This window comes from Juglans regia, chromosome 16, assembly GCF_001411555.2.
Source record: "Juglans regia cultivar Chandler chromosome 16, Walnut 2.0, whole genome shotgun sequence".
Taxonomy (NCBI): Eukaryota; Viridiplantae; Streptophyta; class Magnoliopsida; order Fagales; family Juglandaceae; genus Juglans; species Juglans regia.
Genome location: NC_049916.1, coordinates 6,961,172 through 6,986,071, shown reverse-complemented (window position 1 = coordinate 6,986,071; position 24,900 = coordinate 6,961,172). Strand labels below are relative to the sequence as shown.

The following is a 24,900-nucleotide window of genomic DNA, read 5'->3' as shown; positions in this document are numbered from 1 at the left end:
GTTTAGTGATTGCGTTACTTACGGACCGAAGAATTCTTCACCGAGGATGTATTTTCGGTTTTCGGTTTTCCTGGTTTCTGGATCTGATTTCGCAAACCCCACACTCTCTCTCTCTCTCTCTCTGTGCACCATCTCAACAGGTATATGTGTACTTTGTTCTTTTGTCTACTTTTGTCACATGTATCTCTCTCTCTCTCTCTGCGTTTGCTAGATTTTCTTTGTTTTTTCTAATGACCTCGACGATTCCTTTCGTACTCCATTGGACTACTTGTCACTCTCACTCCTTCATGGAGTCTGTTCAGATGACCACCAAAGTTTCTTCATGCAAATCCTTCTCAAATCCATTACAAGCTAAATTTAATAACTTCAGAGTGATTGGGCAAGTGGGTTTTGCTCCTTTGTGGTGCAGCAGAAGTAGAAGTGGGTGTTTGAGGCTTAGAGCATCAATTTCTGGTGGTGGGATTGGTGGTTCGCAAGATGCTGTCGAAGAGGAAAAACAGGAAAAGGGTCTCATTCTGGGCACAGAGAGGGATGGCTCTGGCGCTGTTATTGGGTTTCACTTGATTCCTCAGTCTGGTATACCGCATATATCATTATATCTTGTGGAATACTATATTTACAGCTGTTATAGTTTTTCATTTTGGAATCCGTGTTTATTTTCAATTCTCGATCAGTTTTCAACTTCTATGATTTTTAAATTTTTTCATCGATTGTTTGATGATTATCAATGAAACTTTATAACACAGAAAGAATATATATATATATATATATATTTTTTTTTTAAGATGCATTTAACCATTTCTAATTTTTTAACATTTACCCAAAGGACAATTCTAATTAATTAATTAACAGATGGTGTAAGATTAATAGGAGACCTTTATAATTAAAGGGACCATTTCCTTTTTCTTTTCTTTTTTCTTCTTTAATTTTTTTGGTTATTGTTTTATGTTGAGATCATAGACTTATTAAACTATATAGCCGATTGACCAATTTAATAATGCTAATACCTACACGTCTAAAACAATCTTGGCGCTTATTAGTCGAAGGAAGCAACTTGGAGAATCTTATCAGCCCTCTCTCTCTCTCTCAACCTATAACATGATAAGAGATGTTGATCCCCTGATCGGAATCTCTTATAAACACGTTGTACTTGTAGATTTTTGTTGCATGCAAAAGTTTAGCCTTTTGAGAAGATCCTAGCCATATGGGAAAGACATATTGAGGTGGCGATCAATTAGGAGAAAATTTCAAACTAATTCTGAGGGCTAGAAAATGTTTACAAGAGACTGGTATTTAATTGATGGGTCTTGAACTGGTATGTAATGGATGGATCTTGAAAAAAATTTAGACTCAAACTTCTACTTGAATGTAATGTGCTTGATTCAACGCTCGGGCTACATGTCGTCTGAAGCTCAGATTGTTCATTGACTACTGAATTTTCGTGGGGGTAGCTCTACTTTTGGCCTTTCCAGGTCCATATGAACCCGTGATTAATGTACTTGCAAATCAATGTGGTATCCACCTTAGTAACACCACCATCTAAATCTGGCTCTGAATCTGGTTCAAAAGTACATGCAGGACTATTTTGTTGACTAATATACGAACTAGTATATTTATGGAAAACTCCCACCTTTAATTGTATTTTACTACCTCCCTTCACGTTATCACTTATAATACCAAAATCTTTAATTAATTATTGCACAATTAACAATGTTTCCCATAAGGCTTTGTTTCTTTTGGCTGAAAGAGTTGATTTTCATGTGTTTGGTGGGAAATAATACGAGTCAAAGGAAAGATTATACTTGGTCAATTGAAAATTTAGGAGTGTGAGGGTGTTAAATGGTTTATGCTTCTGAGAAGTGTAAGGATACTCTATACGAACCCATTTTGACGGTTAATCTTGGAAGATGTAATGATAGTGATAAGCAATCCTAGATTAAATTAATTAATTTATTCTTTCATTTTTTATTATCAAAGTAATGCATACTTTATACGAACCCATTTTGACCGTCCTTGGTGATTGTTGTGCTTGTTTTGCCATTTTCATGGGCCTTTCAAGAATTATAATATTAATTTAATTTTTAATGCTATATATTGAAGTGTGAATTTTAGATAACTCCCTATCCTATATTCATCAACTTTGAATCAATCTGATTATCGGGATGGATAAGAGCTTACTGCAAATCTTATATTCTTGAACTGCAGGTGAAGTTGAAGTCAATGAAGTCAACTCTGTCAAAGACATAAATATTAATAACTTGAAAGAAGCTGAGGAGATAGAAGGAGAAGGGAAGGCCCAGACAAGAATAACCTACAATATTGTTTTCGTTACTGCTGAAGCGGCCCCATATTCAAAGACAGGGGGCTTGGGAGATGTTTGTGGTTCTTTGCCTATAGCATTAGCAGCTCGCGGACACCGTGTTATGGTTGTCTCTCCTAGATATTTGAATGGTTCTACTGCAGATAAGAACTTTGCCAGTGCTGTTGATTTGGATAGCCGCATTAAAGTATATTGCTTTGGAGGGGTGCAAGAAGTTGACTTCTTCCATGAGTATAGGGACGGTGTTGATTGGGTATGAATTCTATAGGCTTCTGGTTTATATATTAAGCTCTGAGGTGTTTGAATCATCTACATGCGTGAACTAAAGAAGTGCCTTATTTGTTATGCAAGACTATTAACTCCCATTCATTTGTCACTATTACTTGATCTTGGGACCATGTTTATGATATTAAAGAGCTCTTTCCCTTGTCCTTTTAGGTATTTGTTGACCACCCCTCATACCATAGACCTGGAACACTATATGGGGACACTCGTGGTGCTTTCGGTGATAATCAGGTATGTTTTCTATTAGGATAAAATGCATTAGAACCCTGAATGGTTTTGATGGTGTTGTATCAAGATCAATTCCTTCTCTCATGCATGTGATTTCTTGACTAATTATATCATGCCATGTGGGTAATAAATTTTAAACTTTCCTTTAGATCATTCTATTATCATAGTCATTGTTATTTTTGTCGTCGTCGTCATCATCATCATCATTAAAAAGCTTATGGTAATATAGATTTAAAAAAGAAGAATTTGAGGTTTTAGGACATCCTTCCTATCCAAGAGGGAGGAGTGAGTGGAGCTGACGAGTAGAGGCAGATATCATCGAGTTGGTAGAGGAGGGGGGTTGGAAGAGATGATGTGTGACTTGGGGTGTGGGGAGGACTAGAGGAGGTAGGTAATCTGGAGCGAGTTTGGGTGGGATTGAGTGTAGAGGTTGACGAAGGACCACACTCCAGGTTCTTTATGGAGAACATGACTAGTCGCTTCTTATTAGAAGCTAAGGGACAGTTTAGTGAGTTTCTTTATAAAATCAATATTTTATCATGAACTTTGGTTTCCTGAAGGTACTGAGAAGGTTTCTGATGTCAGTTTCTTTGTCTTATGATTCTGCAACTAGGGAACAAGATGATCTAAGATGGGTATATGCACCCCTTGTAGTAGATTAGCCAGTAAGCAGATTTGTATCCTTCTTGTTGGATCCCATGTTGGGTTTCTCTTTAACCTTAAGAAGCCGTCCCACTAGGAAATTTGCTGTCTCCACCTTGTCCACCTCCTCTAGTTGTCCTCTCACTTCAAGCCCCACATCATGTCCACTGACAAATTAACAATACCCTATATCATCAACCCAGTGATATCTTGCCCTAACTTGTGACACTCACTCCAATTGGATGTGGAGGATGATCTAGTGCCTTGGTTTTCTTTTCTTTTTCTTTCCCCCCCTCTATATGATAAGGGTGACCTTTTTTTTTTATGGTATTTGTTAGAGTACATAGTTGTAATTAGTGTAACTTATGAGGGTATAATTGTCATTTGTATGTACTATGTATATGCTGGTGAACATCAATGAAGAACACGTAGTATTCTCTCTCTATGTTCGACCACATGGTATTAGAGAGTTGAGTAGTCGGTTGGTGGTGGTTGTGCGACGGAGCTAGTGGTGGTTAGAGGCGCAGAGTGGATAGGGGTGGTTAGTGTGGTATCACCGTTGTTGTCTGTGGTGGTTAGTGTGGTTTTTCGTTTTTCCTCTTCATCGTTAGCGGCTGTCAGCTTTTTCTAAGGTGTTTCCGGTGACCTTAGATGTCGTCTCCGGTACTGGGCACTAGAATCGAGCTCGCCTGCGTTGTCTGTGCAATCCGGTGAGTTTCCCGTTGTCATCGGTTGCTGAAAGGTCTATTTATCGCCGGTGACGTTGAAGTCTCAGGGTGTTTGGTTGCAAGTCTCAACTATCCAATCCTTGACTGCATATGCCCCCAACCCGGAGTAAGAGTTTATTCCTATCCGGAATAACATCCATTTAGTAACAAGAATACGGTAAACCCAGCTTCACTTATCCTCGTTTAGGATAACTTATTCCGTTTTAAAGCCGGTATTGGCAATACCCGATATAATCCGATACAGGCTGGTTCAGTCTCGATACATCCCAGTTCATACCTGATACAAGCTGATTCCACCTGATACAGATCTGAAATTTGGGTTCTTAAGCTGGGTTTCTACTTTTCCAGATTGTATTTCTCAGCTTTTCATCCATATCTCGTATTCTGTGTGGATTCTGTCTCGAAGTTGAATTGTTGTGATACTTTTCTCCATGGCAACTAAATTTGAGTCACTGTCTCTTGTACCAAATTTTAATATGCCTATGACTTTGGTGATGTTGAATGGAAAAAATTATATGTTGTCAAAATCTGTTGAAATTTTTTTGAAAGGCAAGGGTCTTCTTTGTACCCACTTGGTTGATCCAATGCTTGACTTAACTAATTCTACATTTGCTCAATGAGAGCAAGAAGGTGCTCAATTCTTGTCATTGATGTTGACTAGTATTGAGCTTAATTTATGCACTAGCTTAATACATTTTGTCACCGCTCAAGAGGTACGGGGGCATCTCAAATAGATGTATTCGGGTGCTAGGAACATAACCCATATTATGAGTTATGTCAACAATTCTTTGGGTTGGAATAAGGTGCTTTGGGCATGAAAGAGTATTATTATCAAGTGATGAGCATATGTGAAGAACTCAAAATGTATCAACTTATCACTTTTGGTGTTTCAAGTATGCTACAACAACGTGAAGAGTTTAATGTTGTTCGGCTTCTTGTTGGCTTAAAACTTGAGTATGAGTTGGTGCGTTCTCAAATTTTAGCAAGTCCACAGGTTCCCTCATTTCCTGATGCGTTCCGGCTTTAGCGAGCCAAATTATCTGGACAAGGATTTTAGTTGTCTTCTGATTAGAGTAATGAGAGATATACTTTAGTTGTCATCTACTCAAGATCCATGGATAATCGATTCAGGAGCTAATGAACATCTGACCGGTTTGTCTTATTCGTTATCTAAGTTAGATGCTGTGACATTTCCAAATAGTGCTACTCTTGCTAATGTTTCTCTTACTAAAGTTACAGACATTGAATCCACTAAGCTCACTGATTCTATATCCTTGTCATCTGTTCTATACGCTCCTAGTTTTCCCTTTAGTTTGCTGTCCATTAGTAAAATTACTCAAACTCTTCAATGTTTTGTGACATTTTATCCCTCTGTATGTATCTTCCAAGATCTTAATACGGGGAAGAAGATTGATACGGGGCATGATGCTGGTGGTCTGTATTACCTTGATGTCAAACAGTCACCCACTCGAGCCCTCACATCCTTATCATCATTTGCTTTTGAATGACATTGCCGCCTTGGACATCCATCTCTTTCTCTTTTAAAACGTCAAGTTAGGAATCTTGGAAATGTGTCTTCCTTTTCTTGTGAAGCTTGTCAGCTTAGTAAACACCATCGTGTGTCTTTTGTAACTTGAGTTGATAATTGAGCATCTACTCCTTTTGAATTGGTTCACTCTGATATATGGGGATCAATCAACATTGTATCAAACAAGTTTCAATATTTTGTTACATTTGTTGATGAATATTCTTGTATGATATGGTTGTTTCTGATGAAGGCACGATTTGAACTTCTTTCCATATTCTAAGTCTTTTAAGAAAAAATTAAAACTCAATTTAGACAAAAAGGTTCAAGTTTTGCGTTATGACAATGCTAAAGAATATCAATCTAATACTTTTGCTATTTAAGTAATAAAGGAATTGTTCATCAAACTTCATGCTCTTATACACCCTAACAAAATGCGGTGGCTGAACGCAAAAATCGTCATTTGTTAGATGTAACCTGAGCACTTTTACTGCACATGCATGTTCCTAAATGTTTTTGGAGTGATGGTGTTCTTACTGTGTGTCACCTTATTAACCATATGCCTTCATCAGTCCTTGATGGTTCCTCTCCCTTCTCCATATTGTTCCCTTCTTCTCCATCTTTTTCTCTCCCTCCAAAAATCTTTGGGTGTGTTTGCTATGTTCATAACCTTGGCCTAGACCTTGATAAGCTTGATCCACGTGCTACCAAGTGTTTCTTTGTTGGTTATTCCCGGACTAAAAAAGGATATTGCTCTATAGTCCTGCTCTTAGACGTTACTTTACGAGTGCTGATGTCATCTTCTTTGAGTCTAGGGCTGAGCACCGACAATGAGTGCCCTACCTTCGACTTCGGTTGGATTTGGGCTTTTATATTGGGCTCTTTTTCTTAGCCCATTTGAAATTTCAATTTGAAAATCTTGGACTCTCACTAATCGGATTTTGGCTTCTAGATTTCATTTTTTAAAAATATTTTTTCAATTTCAATTTTATTAAAACATAATCAAAATTGAAAAAATAAATCATTGTACAAATTAATGTTATTATACATTAATATTATATGTTATTATATGTTAATGTTTATACATTAGTATTACATGTTATTATATATTGATTATTATACATTACTAGTATATGTTATTATAAATTTATATATTTGTGTTTATACATAATACATTAGTATTAAATGTTACTATACATTAGTTATTATATAATTAGTATTACGTGTTATTATACATTAGTGTTACATGGTATTAATAGTTAATAGTATGGTATTTACATGTACTAAACTATTATTAGTCAATTTATTCTATTTATATTATATTATAAGCATATTATTTTATAATAATTTGCTCATATCTAATAGAGTTCTCTCTCCCCTAAATTTTCTCTCCGTACACATGCATTCGTTCTTTTTCCCGTTTGTTTCCTGAAAGTTTTTCTCCTATTTAATGATGATGCGTTAATTGGTTTTTAAGTTTTAAGTGACTTAGATGGGTTATCCGAAAGAAGTGGTGATTGAATCCAAATGTTTCGCGTTGTCAAAAGTGGGAGGTGGATTTTTGCAAATCACTGAGAGAAGCTGGAAGTCTAATCATGCAGTGTTGCTGGGTTCATCTTCAACGCAGTGGCTTGGGAAGATATTAGAGGATAGCCTATGAGAGGGGAAAAAGGAGGTATACTCGGCAACTAGAGAAGGTTATAGTTGTCTTACTGCTCAACGCTAAGTTAATCGTAGAGGAAGATACCTTGAAGTCTCTGAGTATAATCAGGGGGGAGGAGGAATGTTCTGTGCATTCCAGAAGGAGATAATAGTTGGGGTTGGAGGAAATTGAGGGAGTTGCTGTTAGAAAGAGGTAAGGAGACCACTAACGTGGGTGTTTTGACTGGTGGAGGTCAGGGGAGTTTTGGGAGGGGGCGGTGAGACACCAATTTCGATCGTATAAGGAGGCTCTGTCGTCGACGTTGCCAAACGTAGGGAAGAAACGGGAAGGAGGTACAAAAGCTTTTGATAGGGGACAAAGGAGTTGGCGTCGTGAAGCACCATTAAAACAGTATGAGTTGAACCATTACCATGGCAGGAAATCTGTGGTGTGTCAGGAGACGTGGGAGGTAAGAAGACTGTTGATGGACATGCAGGGTCAGCTTCGTCTTCTGCAGAGAGGTATGACTGAGATAGTGGAGTTTGTTGGTCTATTTAAGGAAAGTGAGGAGATAGGTGTTTTAAAAGAAAATAAGGAGTGGGTTGGTAACATGGGTGGACTTAAAAGGAACTCTGGTGAAGGGCCTGGTAAGGCCTAGAAAGAGGCCCAGCAATTTAAAAAGGGAAAGGGGAAGGCATTTTGGCGAAAGGTTGGTGGGCCTTTGTGGCCCAAAACGCAGAGGAGATCTTATCTTTCAGAAGGGGCTGGGCCGTCCCAGCCCACGGCCCATTACAGTGGTCATAAGCCCAACGAAGACTTAGCCCAAGAAAATGCTTCTCAGCCTAGTGGGGTGAGCCTAGGGGTCACAGAGGAGCTGCATAGTCTCGGGTTCCTGCCGGAAAGCCCACCGACAATGGCGGTGGCACAGACGTCGCCGACGAAGGGATAGGAGGTCGCCGATGAGTCAACGCCGACGTCTTGTGCTCAAAAAGCGCTGGTGGGTTTTGAATCATGTTTCTCTCCTTCGAGGGAGATTCAGACTTCGCCGACAAATGAGGAAGGCTTGGGCTTGGCTCCGGCTGAGTCAACGCCGGCGTTTAGTGCGCAAAAAGCCCTGGTGGAGTTCGAATCACGCTTCTCTCCATCGAGGGAGACTCAGATCTCGTTGACAAATGAGGAAGGCTTGGGCTTGGCTCCGGCAAAACTTTCTGTCAAACCCTTCGAGGGTTTTGAGTTGGAGGAAGGGGATGAGGAGTCGGATGATCTCATGCACTTCGTGGAGGATCAATTATTCCTCCCGGAGACTTGCGAACAAATGGGCTTGGAGGAGTTTTCTGTGGGGGAAGACTTTCAGACTTTCCAGAGTAACAGAATGGGAAATCCCATCCCATTGAACTGTTGTTTTCCAAACTAAGCTTCAGATTGGGTAATATATAAGGTGAAAGAGATTCAACATTTTGTTGGAATTAATTGTGAGGGGTATGAAGAACAGTTCATTGCTTTGTTAACTGTTATGGAAGCCGGGGATCAACAAAAAAGGAAGGGGGATTTGAAGAAGAATCGGGAGCTTAAAAGGTTGATGTGGTCGATGAACTCGGAGGGTAGCTCCAGTAGGAGTAGGGTAAAAGGGAAGGGGCCGGCTGTTCATAAATGAAGCCAAAGATTGTGTCTTGGAATGTCCGTAGTCTTAACGAGGTAGAGAAGCGTCTTCGGATCTGGCACCTGCTTCATGAGTGGAAAGCGGACATTGTTTGTTTACAAGAGACGAATTTGAAGGTAATCAATAGGAAGATTGTGAGGAGTCTTTGGAGCAGCAATTATGTAGATTGGGTGTACTTGGCCTCTTTAGGGGCATCGAGAGGAATTGTAGTAATGTGAGTTAGGCGAGTGGTGGAGAAAGTAGAGGACTATATAGGGAGATATATGGTAGCGTGCTCTTTTATATGCGTGTTAGATGGGTTCATGTGGGCATATGCAGGTGTTTATGGATCCAATTTAGACGTGGATAGAAGATTATTGTGGGATGAGATAGCGGGGGTTCACGGTTGGTGTGAGCTTCCTTGGTGTATTGGGGGTGATTTCAATGTTGATAGATTCCAAAGTGAAAGTTTTGGAGATAGAAGATTGAGGCCAGCTAGCTTGGAGTTCTTAGAATGTATCTTTGATTTGAACTTGATAGACTTACCACTTGCAGGGGGCCCCGCCACATGGTCAAATAATCAGACCTGGACCTGCCTAGATCTTTTCTTAATTTCACCAGAGTGGGAAAGACATTTTCCATATGTATGGCAAAAGCGGTTGGTACATTTAGCTTCGGATCATTGGTCTATCTTGCTTGATTGTGGAGGCATTCAAAGTGGTAGACGTTATTTTAAGTTCGAGAACATGTGGTTGAAATTTGAAGGTTTTGTGGAGAGGGTCAAGCAATGGTGGATTTCGTATCAGTTCGAGGGTATACCCAGTTTTATTTTTACAAATAAGTTGAAAGCCTTAAAAAGAGACTTAAAGGAATGGAATAAACAGTCTTTCGGTAACATAGAGGATAACAAAAATATCAAATGGATGGAAATACAAGTGTTAGAAAGACTACAAGAGGGGAGGCCTCTAATGTGGAAGAGCAAGCTCAGAAAACTTTACTGGTCGCAGATCTTGAGAGGATAATCTCGCAAGAGGAATTGTCTTGGGGTCAAAAGTTAAGGGCACTATGGTTAAAGGAAGGGGATCGGAGCACAAGGTTCTTCTATAGTATTGCAAACTCTCATAGAAGAAAGAATAACATTGAGGTGCTGAAAATTGAGGGGGTGGAGTGCAGGGAAGAAGAGGCTATTAAAGTTCATGTGGTTGATTTCTTTGAGAAGCTCCTTACAGAGCAGGAAGGGTGGAGGCCTACTCTAGATGGTTTGGTTTTTAACATTATTGAACTGGGGGATGTTGCCAGAATGGAGAGGGCTTTCGAGGAGGAAGAGGTCTTTGATGTGGTCAGGAAAATGGTAAAAGACAAGGCTCCTGGTCCTGATGGGTTCTTTATGGGTTTTTTCCAAGAATGCTGGGAGGTGATTAAAGAAGACCTCTTGAAGGTGTTTCAGGAGTTGTTCTCGTTTGGAAAATTTGAAAAAAACCTTAACTCCACTTTCCTTTCTTTAATACCGAAGAAGGCCGGGGTTATTGAGATCACATATTTTCGGCCTATTAGCTTAGTGAATGGAGTTTACAAGATTATTTCGAAAGTGCTTGGTGTTGGGGAAGATTGTGACTAAGCCTCAAAATGCTTTTGTTAAGGGTAGATAGATTCTTGATGCGGTTCTAATTGCCAATGAATGTTTGGACAGTAGATTGAAGGCTGGCAACCCGGGAATTATGTGTAAGTTGGATATGGAGAAGGCGTATGACCATGTAAATTGGGATTTCCTTCTATACCTATTGGGTAGGTGTGGTTTTGGTGAAAGGTGGAGGTCTTAGATTAGATGGTGTATATCTACGGTAAGGTTCTCAGTGTTGATCAATGGCAGCCCCAAGGGTTTCTTCCAGAGTTCTCGTGGTTTGAGACAAGGGGATCCATTGTCTCCGTTACTTTTTGTTATTGTTATGGAAACACTAAGCAGGATGATCGCGGCGTTGTTGGCTAATGGTTTTGTTAGAGCACTCTCATTGGAATAGCTAAATTAAAGTACATTTTTGATGAATGTAAGATGAATTTAACTTTTAACAATTCCATTTATATAAATCTCTACATTGGAATAGCCATTTTTTCATTATATGACAATAAAATAATATAAGATGAATTTAATTTTGACTATTCACATCAAATCTCCAAATTGAATTATCTATTTATTAATTATATAGTAATGAGTAATTAATAATTTTGAAAATTTTTTAATTTTTTTAATTATGAATTTATTTTATTTTTTCATATTTTACTATTTATAATATTATATATTAATTTGTAATTGTATTCTAATTATATTTTTTCAATTGTCATTTAAAATGGAGAGAGAAATAATTAATATTAAAAGGAAAGAGAAAGAAATAATATAAAAAGGATTTGATGAATGAATAGTGTCTTCCAAATTTGGAAATTAGTTTGGATATTACTGTAGCTATATTCCAAATATTTGGAATATAGCTAATTCAATGTGAGCAATTTATCCACCTAATAGCTAAATTCTCATTGGATTTAGCTTTTAGCTAATCCAATGAGAATGCTCTTAGTGGTTTCCAGATTGGATCTCCGAGCAGGGGTTTTACCTCTATTTTTCACTTGTTGTTTGCAGATGGCACGCTTTTATGTGTGAAGCTGATCGAGACCAGTTGCGGGCTGTGAAGGCATGTTTGCTTTGTTTTGAAGTAGTGTCTGGTTTAAAAGTGAACTATGATAAATCTGAGTTGGTGCCGATTGGAAAAGTTAAGAATATTAGGGAATTGGTGGGGACACATTGGGTTGCAAGATAGCGTCCCTTCCGATGACTTACTTGGGATTACCGTTGGGTATAGCTTTGAGGGCATGCTCAATCTGGGATACAGTGATTGAAAAAGTAGAGAGGAGACTAGTAGGGTGGAAGAGAATGTACTTGTCGAAAGGGGGCCGAATTACATTGATTAAAGGTACACTTTCTAATCTACCCACTTATTTCTTATCTTTATTCCATATACCGGCAAGCGTGGTGGGTCGTCTTGGGAAGTTACAAAGAGATTTTCTGTGGAGTGGCTTAGGAAAAGAGTTTAAATTTCATCTTGTCAGGTGGGAGATGGTGTGCCGTCCTATCTCGAGTGGCGGCTTGGGTATTAGAAACTTAAGGTTGTTTAATCGGGTGCTACTTAGCAAATGGCTGTGGTGATATAGCAAGGAACCAGAAGCCTTATGGAAAATTGTCATTGAGAATAAATATGATGATTTAGGGGAGGGTTGGTGTACTAGAGAAGTTAGAGAGGCACATGGAATGAGGCTATGGAAGTATATTAGAAAAGGGTGGGAGGTCTTTCATCATCATACTAGGTTCTAGTTGGGTACAAGCTCCAGGATTATATTTTGGAAGGATGTTTGGTGTGGCAACAGTGCTCTCCAACATTTGTTTCCTATACTTTTTCTAATTGCAAGTGTCAAAGATGTCACAGTGGCGGAAGTTATGGGAATCTCAGAAAGGGGTATTCACTGGAATATCAACTTCAACCAGGTGGCACAGGATTGGGAGATGGAGAGTTTTGTAGATTTTTATAGTCTTTTGTATTTGAGTCGTCCAAGTATCCAGCATGAATATGGCCTGTGGTGGATTGCTGCAGGGAGAGGGGTATTCACTGTTAGGTCCTTTTATAAGATCTTCACAAAAGTGCCAGAGATACAGTTTCCTTGGAGAAGGATCTGGTGACACAAGGCTCCTCCTAAAGCTTCTTTCTTTGTGTGGATAGCGTCACTAGGCAAGATTCTTACTACAGATAATCTAAGAAAGAGGAGGATAATCATTGCATACTGGTGTTGTATGTGTAAAAGAGGGGGTGAGTCGGTGAACCATTTACTTGTACATTGTGATGTAGCCAGGACTCTCTGGAATGAGGTGTTTAAAAGGATAGAACTAGCATGGATTATGCCGGAATCCGTAGTGGATATGTTGGCGTGTTGGACCTCTATTCGAGGAGTGTATTAGATCAAAGTGATTTAGAAGATGATCCCTATCTGTATTATGTGGTGCTTGTGGCAGGAGAGAAATTTTTTTTTGATAAGTAAGGCAGGAGAGAAATGAGAGGACATTTGAAGACAGAGAGATCTATGGAGGAGCTAAAGGTTTTCTTTTTCAGAACCCTTTGTACTTTGGCCATTGCTATGGACTTTAATGGCATGGACCTTCATGATTTCTTAGTTTCTAATGTGCCTACGTAGATAGGACATACTTACTTTGAAATTGGCAGTTGTTGCCCATTTTTGGATTAATAATACTTATTTTACTTATAAAAAAAAAAAAATTTCCTCATACTAGTATATTATTGAATTTAATTAACAATATAAGTTATAGTTATATCAAATATATATGATTAATATAAAAAAAATACATATACTTTTATAAAATATGTACAATATCAGAGTTGGAGTCGGAGTTGGTACATCGCCACCTTCGACTCCGACTTATCGGAGTCGGGGCGGAGTCAGAGTTGGATTTTTTGCTCAACCCTATTTGAGTCCATACCCTATTTCTTGAACACATCTTCGGTTGTTGAGTGTGATCCTCTACTATTATCTACTCTTACCCTTTCTCCTGCACACTCACCCACTTTTACCCAACCCTTTTCCGTGCCTTTCCTTGTTCCTTTACAGGTGTACTCGCATCGCTTGCAGCCCCTGACTCTCATGCCTCACCAACTTTGTCTCCATCTTTAGATCCTGAGTTACCTAGTGTTACAGACTCTTCACCTATTGCTCTTCGAAAAGGTACTCGTTCTTGTGTTACTCAACATCCGATTAGCCAATATGTCTCTTGTCATGCTTTATGTCCATCATTTTCATGTTTTACTTCTCAACTTTCAAAACTTTTTGTTCCTAAGACACTTTAGAATGCTTTATCTGATCTGAGATGGGACATCTATGAAAAATGAAATGGATGCTCTTCACCATAATGGGACATGGGATCTTGTTCCTCTACTGCCTTGTAAACAACCTGTTGGCTGTAGATGGGTATATACAATCAAAGTCCATCCTAATGGTTCTGTGGAACGTCTGAAAGCCCGCTTGGTTGCTAAGGGTTACACTCAAACTTATGACATTAATTACAACTAGACTTTCTCCTCAGTTGCCAAAATTTCTTCTGTTCGAGTATTGATCTCTCTTGCTGCTAATTTGGATTGACCCTTATTTCAGTTGGATGTTAAAAATGCATTCCTACGTGGCGACTTAAATGAGGAAGTGTATATGGAGCAACCACCTGGGTTTGTTGCTCAGGGGGAATGTCGAGGTACTGTGTGCAAGTTAAAAAAGGCACTATATGGTTTGAAATAATCTCCTCGAGCATGGTTTGGGAGGTTCTCTGATGCTATATTGACATTTGGTCTTCATAGATGCCAAACAGACTACTCGGTATTTCACCTATATAGTGATGCAGGTCATATTTTATTGGTTGTATATGTGGATGCCATTGTAATTATTGGGAGTGATTCAGCTGAAATTACTAGGCTGAGAATCTGAGATAATTTTTACATGATCAGTTTCAGACAAAAGACTTGGGCAAACTTAGATACTTTCTTGGAATTGAAGTCAGTAGATCTAAAAAAGGTATTAAACTATCTCAGAGAAACTATGTACTTGACCTTCTGGAAGAAACTGACATGTTGGGTGCACGGCCTATTGACACTTCTATGGACCCAAATCGTAAACTCTTGAAAGAGGAATGAGAGTTGTTTGGAGATCCAGGTCGGTATCAAAGACTTGTTGAGAAATTGAATTATCTTACTATTACTAGACCTGATATTTCTTATGCAGTGAGTGTAGTGAGCCAATTTCTACAAATGTCCAGGGTCTCACATTGGGATGCTGTAATCCATATTCTTCATTATCTTAAACGAGTTCCTGGCCTTGGATTGTTGTATAGACCCAATGGATATCTTAGAATTGAAGCTTTTTCATATGCTGATTGGGTAGGATCTCCTTTAGATAGAAGATCGACTACTGGATATTGTACCTTTATGGGAGGTAACTTGGTTACCTGGAAGAGAAAGAAGCAAACAGTAGTTGCTCGGTCTAGTGCAAAAGCTGAATATAGAGCAATGACTCACACTACTAGTGAGTTGACATGGTTGCAATACTTTCTTCAAGAGATTGGGTTTCCAGCTCCTGTTCCTCTTCAGTTAATTTGTGATAATCAAGTTGCAGTGCATATTACGTCTAATCATGTGTCCTATGAGAAGACTAAATACATTGAGATTGATTGTCACTTCATTTGGGATAAGATATTAAGTTGTGACATTTCTAGACCCTTTGTGAAGTCTGCTGATCATTCTGCAAATATGTTTACCAAACCACTATGTTATAGTCAGTTAAAGTTTATTTGTTCCAAGCTAGGTTTATATGATATATATGCCCCAGCTTGAGGGGGAGTGTTAGAGTACATAGTTGTAAATAGTGTAACTTTTGAGCAATGTTTTGAATATCGTATCGGATGCTGTACCGGTCAAGGCACTGGAACGAAATATTTTGGTACGGGTACCGTTTCGGGATAGCGTTTCGAGATAACATTTCGGAATACTCGATATATAAATAAATTATATATAAAAATTATATTCCAAAATAATAGTCTATATATAAATAAATTATATATAAATACATATATATATATAAATTATAAATAGTCTAGTCTGAATTGTGGTTTAAAAAATAAGCTTGTAGTTTGAAAAAACGAAAAAAAAAACAAAAACAAAAAAACACTGGCCAAAATATCGGCCGGTACGTCTGGTACCGGCCGGTAGGAAATAGATATAGTAATCCGGCCGGTACGAAAAATTTTGGCTGTACCGGCCAGTATGGTACGAAATTTAAAACTATGCTTTTGAGGGTATAATTGTCATTTGTATATAGTATATATATGCTTGTTGAACATCAATGAATAACACGTAGTATTCTCTCTCTATGTTCGACTACAGTATTAATAATTCTAATGATGCAAAAGGAATCTGAATTTGTTTTTCTTCTTATTTTCCCCCTTTATATAAGCATGCTTTTTTTTTTTTTTTATATGGCAGTAATTTTTCTAAAATGATGTGAAAGAAAATCTGAAATTTATTGTCCATATGGCATGGTGCAATTGCTCAATAAATCACTTGCATGCATGTAGGAAGGAGTTGAATAGAATAAAAGTACTGTAAAGAGTGTGATTTCAAAATTAGGAACTTAATGGATATCAATAAAACACCATCAAAGCACAGGAGGTGTTAGTAGATTTTACCCTTACTCTAGTTATAAGGTTGGATTGATAGAGTTATATGCTTTGCCTACAAATAATGACAAAATATTTTTTTATTTGGTTTACAGTTTCGGTTCACTTTACTTTGCCATGCAGCATGTGAAGCTCCACTAGTGCTTCCATTGGGAGGGTTCACTTATGGCGAGAAATGTGTGTTCCTTGCCAATGATTGGCATGCAAGCCTTGTGCCAGTGTAAGGGGTCTTTGCTAATTTCTGTATATGTTTTGCTGATTGTTTACTTTTTTATTTGCCCCATTTTCCTATTTACTGACTAGTAGGAATAGGACTAATGATGTTCTTATACTTACCTTATATAATTTTTTGTCTTCTAGGATTTATATTCTTCTGTTTATTTATTTGCAGCTTTATTTTATCTCTCTGTTTTTTGCCCTTTTCGTTGTAGCTTTATAGATTAGTCTACCGTATTTTAAGCCCTTTTAAGTAGAAAAGCCGACACATTCTTTTGAGAAATAGGAGAACCTGATACCTTGCTGTGTGGGAGGTAGTTGGTAGAGGACAAGTAATTAAAATGTATGGGATAGTGTGAAAGAGAAACAGGTTTAATGCAGACATATGCATCCTATTTGGACCATATGTTAGCAATTTGCACCTGCCTTATGCTGATGATTTGGGTAGGTTATTATTTTTTCATTTCCTTTTCACAGGCTATGCTTTATTGAGGTGTAAATTGCTATGGGATTGATTGATCTCTTGAAATATTCTAATGCAGACTATTGGCAGCCAAGTATCGTCCATATGGAGTCTATAAAGATGCTCGAAGTATTCTTGTAATCCACAACCTTTCACATCAGGTAGATACTTTTTTCCTGGATTCATTCATGGGTTTGTATGTTACTTCTTGCCGTAATGGGCACAAGTGTGCCAAATAATAATAATAATACTCGTATTTTTTTGTTAGAAAATTTCTAGTCCTTGTGTTGGGATGAAAATGAACTTCTGAAATTAAACTTTGTTATTGGGATGAAAGTGCTTGCTCTGAGCACATGGAAGCTTTATCATATTTACATTCTGGAACACCCTTAGGATATCCCAGAGATTCCTATATGTTGGCTAGTTCACTCTTGATGGGGTGTAATATTGTTGCTTTTGAATCTGTAAGGAATATTAATACATGAAATCTTTCCTCATTTGAGTGTTCCTTCTAGAAGGGCATGCACCTTGAAGAGGTGATGAGCAATTCAATCATTACTTATAGATTAATATTGATAAGGAATGTCTTATTTCTTGTAACTATGTCCTTTGGATCTTTCAATCAACACTGTTATAAACTAATTGTGTTTCATATACAAGGGAGTGGAATCAGCAGCAACATACCAGAATTTGGGACTTCCTTCGGAGTGGTATGGAGCCCTGGAATGGGTTTTTCCAACATGGGCAAGGACACATGCTCTTGACCCAGGTCTAGCAGTCAATCTTCTGAAGGGTGCAGTTGTGACAGCTGATCGTATATTGACTGTTAGCCAGGTTATAAATGCTACACAGCATACTTATCTTGCGAGGCATCTTGTGATATATCTGAAATTTGTGTGGTGATCAGTAAATGATGACCTATCTATGAGCTTTTAATAGTTATTTGGGGATTTAGGGTTAAAAACTATATTTTATTGGACCCTATGTTGGAGAGAATTTAATACAAAAAGGAAGATCGAATACATCATATGTCATCATGTTATGGTACTTTTCCTGTTAAAACAATGCCTTCTAATTGCAGGGCTATTCCTGGGAAATAACAACAGTTGAAGGCGGATATGGTCTACATGAGTTGCTAAGTGATCGAAAGAGTATTATTAATGGTATGTGTGGGCTAGTTATCTTCATGTCATCCTTTGTGAATTCTGGGCTATTTTGTAAACGTGGGGAATGGTTTTTTTCTTAGACACTCAGTTTTAGAATCTAGAATGTCATTTCAAATCTTTGGGCATCTTTTTCCTTTCGATCAATTCTAATGGTTATCAACTTATCTTTATCCTCTGGAATGGTAGTTAATATTGCTCCAGTAAAGGGTCTAATTACAACTTAATATGTGCTATTGTTTCAAAGTCATGTATGTTTACAGTTGAACGGTAATTTTGAATTCTAATACATTACGTTCTCATAGATAACCAAGATCTACCTTCTTAAGCAATCAATAATACTAAAACATTAATTCTTCAGCAGATTGAATCATATGATATAAATCATCTTTATAATAGATTTCTTTTCCCGTGTGAAAGCTTTGAATATAGGTAAATAGTTATCAAACTAACTTTTGAGTCTGCTTCATCTAGGAAGTAACCATTTAGTTGGACAAGTCAACATTTTATTCCATTTATTGAGATATAGCAAGTAAATAATGTATTTGATATTTAACATTCATATTGAAAGAGTGATGTACTTTGATACATGGAAATGAGTATATATGTAGGTTAAGCAACATGGTTGAAACCAGTTGTGACTAATCACTTTTCTCATAATATTGAGTTCCCTTATTTACTTGTTAGCTATTTTCTAATCAGTCTATCATATAACCCTGAAAAAATGTGAATGTCGTTACTCCCGCCTCAATCTTTGTTTAAGGGATGTTCCAATTTCATCATTTCTCTCTTATATACATGAATGTGTCAGCTAATAGAAACAAATTGATGATTAGAAGAATGTAACGTTCCATTTAAATTATTTAATTCGATTGTTAACTTTTCAAACTAATTAATGTTACATACTAACCAGGGATCACAAATGGGATTGATGTTGCTGAATGGGACCCATCTTCAGACGAGCATATCCCTTACCATTATTCTGTTGAAAATATTTCTGAGAAGGTATCCAAGTATTTTGCTTTATATTAGGCAGTGCATAAAAGCATAGTTCTCTTGCGTCAACTATATTTAAAGTGCAGGTTCAATGCAAGACTGCTTTACAGAAAGAACTGGGTCTTCCCATTAGGCCTGATTGCCCATTGGTAATATGTTAATGTCTGCTTAGACTCAGTCTTCATAGCATAACTTCTATTATCCCTCTTATTTGTTTGAATTGAACTGTGTAGATTGGGTTTATCGGGAGACTGGACTACCAGAAAGGCATCGACTTGATCCGGTCGGCAATTCCAGAGATAATGGAAGATGATGTACAATTTGTAAGTGAATCTTTGATGAAGACTTTCAAATAATTTGGCTCCACATTGAAGTCATGCTCCCTTTACATTGCTCCTGCTTTCTATATACTTCAGATTATGCTTGGCTCTGGGGATCCGATGTTTGAAGATTGGATGAGAGCAACAGAATTAGCTCATAAAGAAAAATTCCGGGGTTGGGTTGGATTTAATGTCCCAATTTCTCATAAGATAACTGCAGGGTATTTCAGAATTTCTTTTTCATGGTTTATATGTTCCTTCAAGAAATGATGGCACCAACTCACTGTGGTTTTGGAATGATCAGCTGTGACATACTGTTGATGCCCTCAAGGTTTGAGCCCTGTGGGCTAAATCAATTGTATGCAATGAGATATGGAACTGTGCCCGTGGTTCATGGCACTGGGGGACTCAGAGTAAGTCTAAACAACCAAGAAATTGATTGCAGTTGTTTTTTATATGGATTATTTCTACTCAATCCTCCTCTTCTATTTGTCTCAGGATACTGTAAAAAATTTCAATCCATATGCTCAGGAAGGCAAAGGTGAAGGTACAGGGTATGTATGCCTCTTTTGAGCTCTTGGCTAAATGATTTTTTTTGACAATGAGAGAAAAAGGAAATGTAGACTATCTCAACTTCACACTCAAGACTTCATGAGATATATCACGTGACACCAGCACGCTGATGGGTCTTGGGCACTTTATCCTGTAATATAAGTCTAACCATGAGGTCTGCATCCTTGAAGCAAGTCACTTGTTGAAATATTTTTCTTTTTCTTGGTTATATTCAATAAGCTGAGGATTGGTTGTTTAAAGATGGTACTGTTTTGTTCATAAAAAAACTGGGCAATTGGAACATATATAAATCTTGCAGATGGCTGCAACTATTGCACAGAATCAAGTCATGCATTTCTAGTTCACTTCTAACATGGACAGAAAAGAATCAAACAAACGACCAGAAAGGTGGTGATTCATTCCAAATTCCAAGGGCGATATGTGTATAAAAAGATTGAACAATTCACCCGTGTGACTCATATATGCCGATTTACACTATCAAAGATGCTGTGATTATGCCTTATGACGTAGCATCCTGACTTTTATGATAACCTTCTTTATCGATTATGTTGGTTAGCTTTTCATTTTGGTAAGACTTACTTTTCACCACTTTTTGTGGTAATTATTTCACTACCTTACGTGTATTACTACAACATTTTCTGGATAATGATCAGCTCCTCTGGATCTCATTATGATTTTGTTACCAATAATGCTCATTAGGAGTTTTAACTTTTAACCCCTAGGGGTTGGCTCAAGTGGTAAAGGCCTTGGGCTTGGGGGTATGCTCCCCCCTGGTCTAAGGTTCAAATCCCCTTGGGTGTAAACAATCTTTATGGGTCATCGGATTGAGAGATTTTTCCCTTGAATTACCCAAGGTGCACTTGTGGGAAATTCCTTGCCGAGGGCCTGTGCACCCCTGGGATTTAGTCGGGACGCTGTCCCTGAACACCTGGTGCCAATAAAAAAAATGCTCATAATGAGTTTTTCATGAATAATGATTTGCTTTTATAGGAGCTAAAGCTAAATTATGACACCGTCGTGGAATGTGTTGCAGATGGACTTTCTCTCCTCTGACAAAAGAGAGCATGTTGGCGGTAAGTGAATCGATTGTTTATGTTTTCTTACTTCCTTTATAGTTAGTATGTGCTTGTGTGTGGACAGTGCAGGTGGGGGTGTTTACTCACCAGCCTTTTTACTTCCACTGGATGATTATCTGCAGGCTTTAAAAATTGCCGTTCGGACTTATAAAGAGCACAAGTCTTCTTGGGAGGGATTGATGAGAAGAGGGATGCGGAGGGACTGCACATGGGAAAATGCTGCCATCCAATATGAACAGGTGTTTGAATGGGCATTCATTGATCCACCTTATGTCAGCTCAGATTAAAAGAGCAGATAGAACTAAGAAGGGTGCCAGAAAAAAGAAGAAACAACCAACCTCCAGCTTTTTCCTTGGTTCAGTCTTACATGAGAGCTATTCATTGTCATACCAGCTTGGAAACTACACGTTCTTTTTCCATTCCCACTTCAAGGTGGTATATATATATATATACGTACAATAATTTTGGTCATTCTTTTGGTTGAGAAGGTGGTACTTGTATTAAAAGTGCACTCAATTCTTCTACATAGTATAAGATGGATGGATGTTTTATGTTGAAGGCTTTTGTGTTCTTGAGAGTTTTAGCTTGGTTTTTGTCCAGAAGTTGTAGAAGATTGAACCGGTTTCCTTCTTTCCAGAGAATCTATTATCTAAGGTGAGGCAAGTAAGGTTTCTTTTTTTGGTTATGGAAGTGCGTTTTTTTGGAAGATAGGTTATTCATTTCTCTCTTTTTGAAAGGTTATTCATTTCCATCTGTTAAAGACATTTATTGTGGTTTTCTATTTGGAAAAGAAAAGGGATTTGGTAAAAGACTATATTTGGAAAGGGTAGGGCCTATAATCTTTATGTTGCCCTAAGCAATTGTTTATTTAGACAGTCAAAATTTCAATAAATACTGTTGTGCCCTCTTGAAGCCATTTGTGATGGGTCGACTTGCGAATATTGGTTGCGCAGGGCAGATCATCTGCAGCTCGGGGGGATACTGTGGCGATCAGTGATAACGTCTCAATGGAATTTCACAGAGGCATCCAAGGTTCAAGTTTGATATTTATATAATGCTAGAGAGAAGTCACTATAATAGTATACATTTTGTACTCACTTCGTGGTTGCTTCTAGTTGATTGTTCTCAACACTCACTTGGGGAGATGTGTGGTCTAAATGATGCCACATCATGTGTGCAAAATGGATGCTCCCAATAGTAGCTTCTATCTATAGTTATTTATATATATATATATATGTAGGCTGTAGGCAGCATTGTTGCACTCCTAGATTGAATCATTTTAACGAGTAATGTTAGGTACAAGTTTAAAGTGGGCAAGCCTTCTGCAAGTCTTTTGTAAAAAAAAAAATGGATTTCACTTAGACAAAATTTTTCATTTTTTTATGGTGAGGTCTATTTTTTTTTTTTTTAATAATGTTACTATGTTGCCTTATTTTGACTGGTCACGTATTTAATTTTGTTTTAATTTTTTTCTTTTACTTACTGATTAAAGAAATGACTATTAGTGTATTAGTGTATATATATATATTATTTTTTAAAAATATTTAAATATGTTAAAAAATATAAAGAAAAAAAAAATGAAATTTTTACTAGTGATCAAAGTTAGGCCGCACAACTATTTTTTTTTTTTCTTCTTAATACAAAAAGACTTGCACGAGACTTGTTTATTTGAGGTATGTATAAATCATTACTCTTTAACAAGCAAAATTGCTTGGGATATAGCTCCTTGTGAGAAGTGATTTCATTGTTTATGTGAGGATCCGTAAATATGATTCTTTGACTAAAGAAATTTAGCACACAGAAACCTTTTCAGCCTAATAATGACATTCTCTCTCTCATGAGTGGGATATCGATACGTTATACTACCCTCGAAATTCGGATTGTTCATCCGACCTGAATTCTTTTCTGGCTGAAAAATATTTTCGAACCGAAAAGGTTCGGCCAAATCTCCAGTCCGAGTATTGTTTAAAAAAAATCGACATTTTCTGTCTCGACCTTCTGATTTTTTTTTTTTTTTGTATTTTTTTTTTTATCTTAATCAAAATTTAACCTCGTTCAACACATTTTTCAGATAATATCTTTTTGAAATATAATTGAAACTTTTTAAATTTTCAACTCGTTTCTTATTGGCCGGTTATTTTGGGTTGGCCCAATAACTTAAAATATAATAAAAAATTTCAATTTCGTACCTGTTTCCTATCATGTCATTATTTTGGATCTGGTTAGCCATATGGGTTTTATTGTATGCTCTACTCAGACCACAACTCCTATTGCCCAGAAACAAGGAAAAGAAAAAACCCAAACAATTCCATTTTGCTATTGATAAAAATAAATCATCGATTCTCCTACTAATTTTCCTCCATAATTACCTTTACTTGGAGTTCAACCACAAGATTGTCTTATTTGGGAGAATTTCGTGACGAAAAATAAAGAGATTCATTTACATGTGATGAGTATCTTGATTTCCCACCATCCTATTTAGTTGAGTAAGGCTCTTGTTTAGCCTTTGGCCTCCTATATATAGGCCACCTTGTATAACACAATTGACATATAGAATTGATTAATACAATTCTAACATAGCATCAGAGCCACTACTATGATTCTTTAAGTACTAGTAGTTTTCATCCTTCTCAACATTCTTTTGTTATCTCTGTCTTCTATGGGTTGCTCACTGCCGTCAAATAGTTGCAATCGCTATAAGGACTACTACAAAATTTCAGAATCATTGTGCTTGAAGCTCTATTTTGATCACGTGGCATACCGTTAAGAAATCTCATTGAGATCGACTCAACACCGTCAGAATAAGTCAGATCGGAGCTCACATACGCCTTCACTTGTCGTCAAAGTTTCTGTTGTGCCGCCCATGCACCTCGCACGCTTTAAAGCTTCACATCCACGCTTTAAAGTTTCTGTTGTGCGTTGACTTTGTCAATAGCCACGTCATCCTACCATCTCACCACATTGCCACATCAACATTTTTTATTGTTGACTTTATGCGTTGAATTTTTTGATCCATGTGTTCTATGCATATTTTCACGTGCTAATCTCATTTTTGCAGTCTATTTTTGTATATATGATCTCATAATGGCTAAAAACAATGAGATTCTTCATCTTATTCATGTGATATTAGATGATAGAAACTATTTAGTGTGGTCTGTCTTTTCACAACTTTCTTAAAGGTCGTGAACTTTGGTTCTATTGCAGCGGCGATTGGATAAAGCCAGTGCAAAAGGGAGATCAACAAGCAAAGAAATTTCAATAGCGCCTTCTCAAGTGGGATAACCATAATCATTAGATCCTTATTTAGATGCGCAACACCTCCATTTCGACTATCTCTAACCTACTTAGTAGCTATGACGATGCTCTATGTGCTTGGACATGTTAGCCAGGCGTTATGCTACTCCTCATGGGTCCAGAGAGTACCAACAATGGTCTAGTTGTATCAGCTCAAACAGGAGCCTGGCCAATCCATTAATGACTTCTTTGATCGTTTTTGTCACATTTGGAATCAGATTGATCTGTCTAACCTACTCTAGAAGGATCCAACCGATGTTGACATGTATGCCATTCGTCGTGATCAACATCATCTCTATTAGTTTCTCATGGCCCTACAAGATGACTTGAGCGAATCCGTGGTCAATTGCTTAATTGCACTTTGACTCATTCCCTAGATATTGTTGTCAATGAGCTGATCCGTGAGGAAACTCGTCTGCAGACATTATAGACTCAGAACAAGCTCCGTGACTTGGCTACCACTCCATTAGTTTCCTCCTCTGACCAACCTTAGTACTCTGGTTCTGGAAAGCATGGT

The 24,900-nt window shown here is 37.6% G+C and overlaps 1 protein-coding gene across 2 annotated transcripts; it reads left to right on the top strand.

Moving 5' to 3' along the window:
* Positions 1-61: 61 nt before the first annotated feature.
* Positions 62-21,647, top strand: LOC109007577 (soluble starch synthase 1, chloroplastic/amyloplastic). 2 transcript variants are annotated; one of them, XM_035686492.1, is made up of 16 exons: positions 62-140; positions 303-576; positions 2,206-2,573; positions 2,759-2,836; positions 16,378-16,502; positions 17,041-17,122; positions 17,622-17,795; positions 18,043-18,124; positions 19,038-19,129; positions 19,207-19,269; positions 19,354-19,443; positions 19,537-19,661; positions 19,745-19,853; positions 19,939-19,994; positions 21,047-21,086; positions 21,212-21,647. In XM_035686492.1, the coding sequence occupies exons 2-16, from the start codon at positions 303-305 to the stop codon at positions 21,374-21,376; spliced, it is 1,923 nt and encodes a 640-aa protein (XP_035542385.1). In that variant the 5' UTR covers positions 62-140; the 3' UTR covers positions 21,377-21,647. The 2 variants fall into 2 exon arrangements, with proteins under 2 accessions (XP_035542385.1, XP_018842853.1); XM_018987308.2 differs by having other exon boundaries at positions 64-576.
* Positions 21,648-24,900: the final 3,253 nt, after the last annotated feature.